The sequence below is a fragment of the Bison bison genome, unplaced genomic scaffold (assembly GCF_000754665.1).
Source record: "Bison bison bison isolate TAMUID 2011002044 unplaced genomic scaffold, Bison_UMD1.0 scf7180017864473, whole genome shotgun sequence".
Taxonomy (NCBI): domain Eukaryota; kingdom Metazoa; phylum Chordata; class Mammalia; order Artiodactyla; family Bovidae; genus Bison; species Bison bison.
The window spans coordinates 20018002-20020124 of NW_011495034.1; the positions used below are offsets into that span (position 1 = coordinate 20018002).

Below are 2123 nucleotides of genomic sequence, written 5' to 3' on the forward strand. Positions count from 1 at the left end.
TACTCGAGACTCTTGAATCCGCGATGGGAGACGTGCTAAGGTGACGACAAGCCTGATCAAGTCCACAACGGCCTCATTATCAAGGCAAATGTCCTTTAACTGCTGAATGCCTCTTGTCCAAAAAGGGGGCCCGTGGGGTGGGGCGGGGGACTCTTCTGATCCATCTGGGGCTCCCCTTGCTTCCCCCAAGCGCCTGTGGTGCTCCCTCCCCCACTTCCGCTCCCTCTCTCGCCAATCTCCGACTCTGCAAAGTGCAGGCTTGTAATTCAGGACAAGTGTGACACCTACCTGTGAAAGGGGGGAACCGTCCCCTCTCTGGTCCCGCGGCCCCAGCCCCGCGGCTGCGCGGGGAATCTACCCGGCCGCCTACCAGCCGCACGGTCGCGGATGGAACAATTACTAATTTAATCAAATCCAGCGAAGAGATCAATGCCCAATTTTGAAGGGGTAGAGACAACAGTGACTTAGGAAAGCCTTCTCCTTGGCATCCCCCAACTGCTTCCCGCCCGCATTAGCCCAGAGCACCTTTGAAATAGTAATAAGGGCTAAATCCGGCATAAAATCGAACTCATTAGCAAAGTTCACCAGCTGATTGCTTTGCATAAAACACGACACTGATTGGAAGTAATTAGGTTAAGCGTTGGAGCTCGGGTGGTGCGTGTCTCTAACTGGCTTTGCCATCTCTTCTCCCTTCTGGGCACACTCTTGGGTCTCTCTCGTCCCTTCTCCAGGGTCCAATCACCCCCCACAGCAGCCCGCATCAGTGATCCAAATTTGCATTCCGGGCAGGGCCAGGTTCCCTGGAGCTCGAAGCCTAATTACGGTTTCCCGCTGGCAAACTGGGTTCGGTGGAACCTTTCATTCCCCACTTCGAAAAAAACTTGCAGGTTGCATCTTTTGTCCAGGGCGATGGACAGTTTATTGAGGCTTCTATCAAGTAATGAGTGGCTCTGATAATGTTAAAATCTCTTTTAATTAAATATTTTGCATTTTACAAAGGCGGCTGCAGTTTCTTTTACTTTTCAAATCTAAGAGTATATAACCTGTTTCCTTTCTGTAATAATACTTTAGCTCATACCCAGAAAAAAATCAATAGGTGTAAAAAAATTAAATTAAACTTGTATTTTTAAACTATGAAACAGTTTTGGGGGAAACACAAATGTATATATTTATATTACAAAAAAACATTAAATGCCTGTACAGGTGTCTTAATTTCATAATTTACTTCAAAGATATTGAATTATCAATTTAAATACAAAAATGCTACATTAAATATACAGAATAAGATTTAATACAAATCCTTTTTAAAATTTTTCTTTTCAGTTGGTTAAGACATTTCTGTGGGTGTGTGGAGATGTTTACATTTTTATATCATCCATCTCCATGTACTATAAACTTTTTAGTAGGAGGGGTAGTTTTGCTTTTCTCTCATGTTGATGGAAAAATAACTGCCAAGGCCATGTTTTCTTTTTTTTAATAAATTAGGAAGGTCCGGGACCGACGCAGCCCGCGTTAAATGTCGGACATACCTTTCTTCAATTCATAGGGAGAGTCTTTGCACAGGTCTAGCTGGGACTGGCTCCGCAACATTTTCGGGTCTTTAGCCAAAGCGTCCGCTCGATTCAACACGGTCTGGTTTAATCCATTGAAATGCGAGCCCGGACCCGTGGTGGGGCCTGGCCCGGGCCCCGGGTGGCCGTGAAGGTGTCCGAAGGAGCCATAGTTCGTGTAGCCAGGATAGAAGGGCGCCGTGTAGTAGAGAGGCCGGGACAGCACCGTCCCGCCTGGGAAGGGACACTGCGCCGAGGGCGAGCGCGATGGCGCCGGGGCTGGCGACGCGCGGCTGCCTCCTAGGGCTTGCCCGGCTACGGGCCCGGGGCACGGTGGGCACGGAGAGCCCTCGTTCCCGCCGCCCCCGTCCTTGACCTTGTCCGAGGATGTGGCGATCTCCGCCAGAGACCACAGTTTGGGCTTGGCGAGCACCGCCTGCGGCGGCGGCGGTGGCGGCGAGTGTATGACCGAGGGCCCTCCGGGACCGGGGGGCAGCTCTCCCGCGGCTGGGTGCGGGCCCGGAGCCGGCGCGCCGGAGGGGTAATGAGGGGCTGGGTCCTCGGCCAGCCGCG

The 2123-nt window shown here is 51.2% G+C and overlaps 1 protein-coding gene across 1 annotated transcript in view; it reads right to left on the reverse strand.

Moving 5' to 3' along the window:
• Positions 1-506: 506 nt before the first annotated feature.
• Positions 507-2123, reverse strand: part of IRX5 (iroquois homeobox 5) — a 3560-nt gene continuing 1943 nt past the window's right edge. The window contains exon 3 of the mRNA XM_010861976.1: positions 507-2102. Coding sequence (XP_010860278.1) covers positions 1513-2102 — 590 coding nt within the window. The 3' untranslated portion in view covers positions 507-1512. The remainder of the gene's footprint in view (positions 2103-2123) is intronic.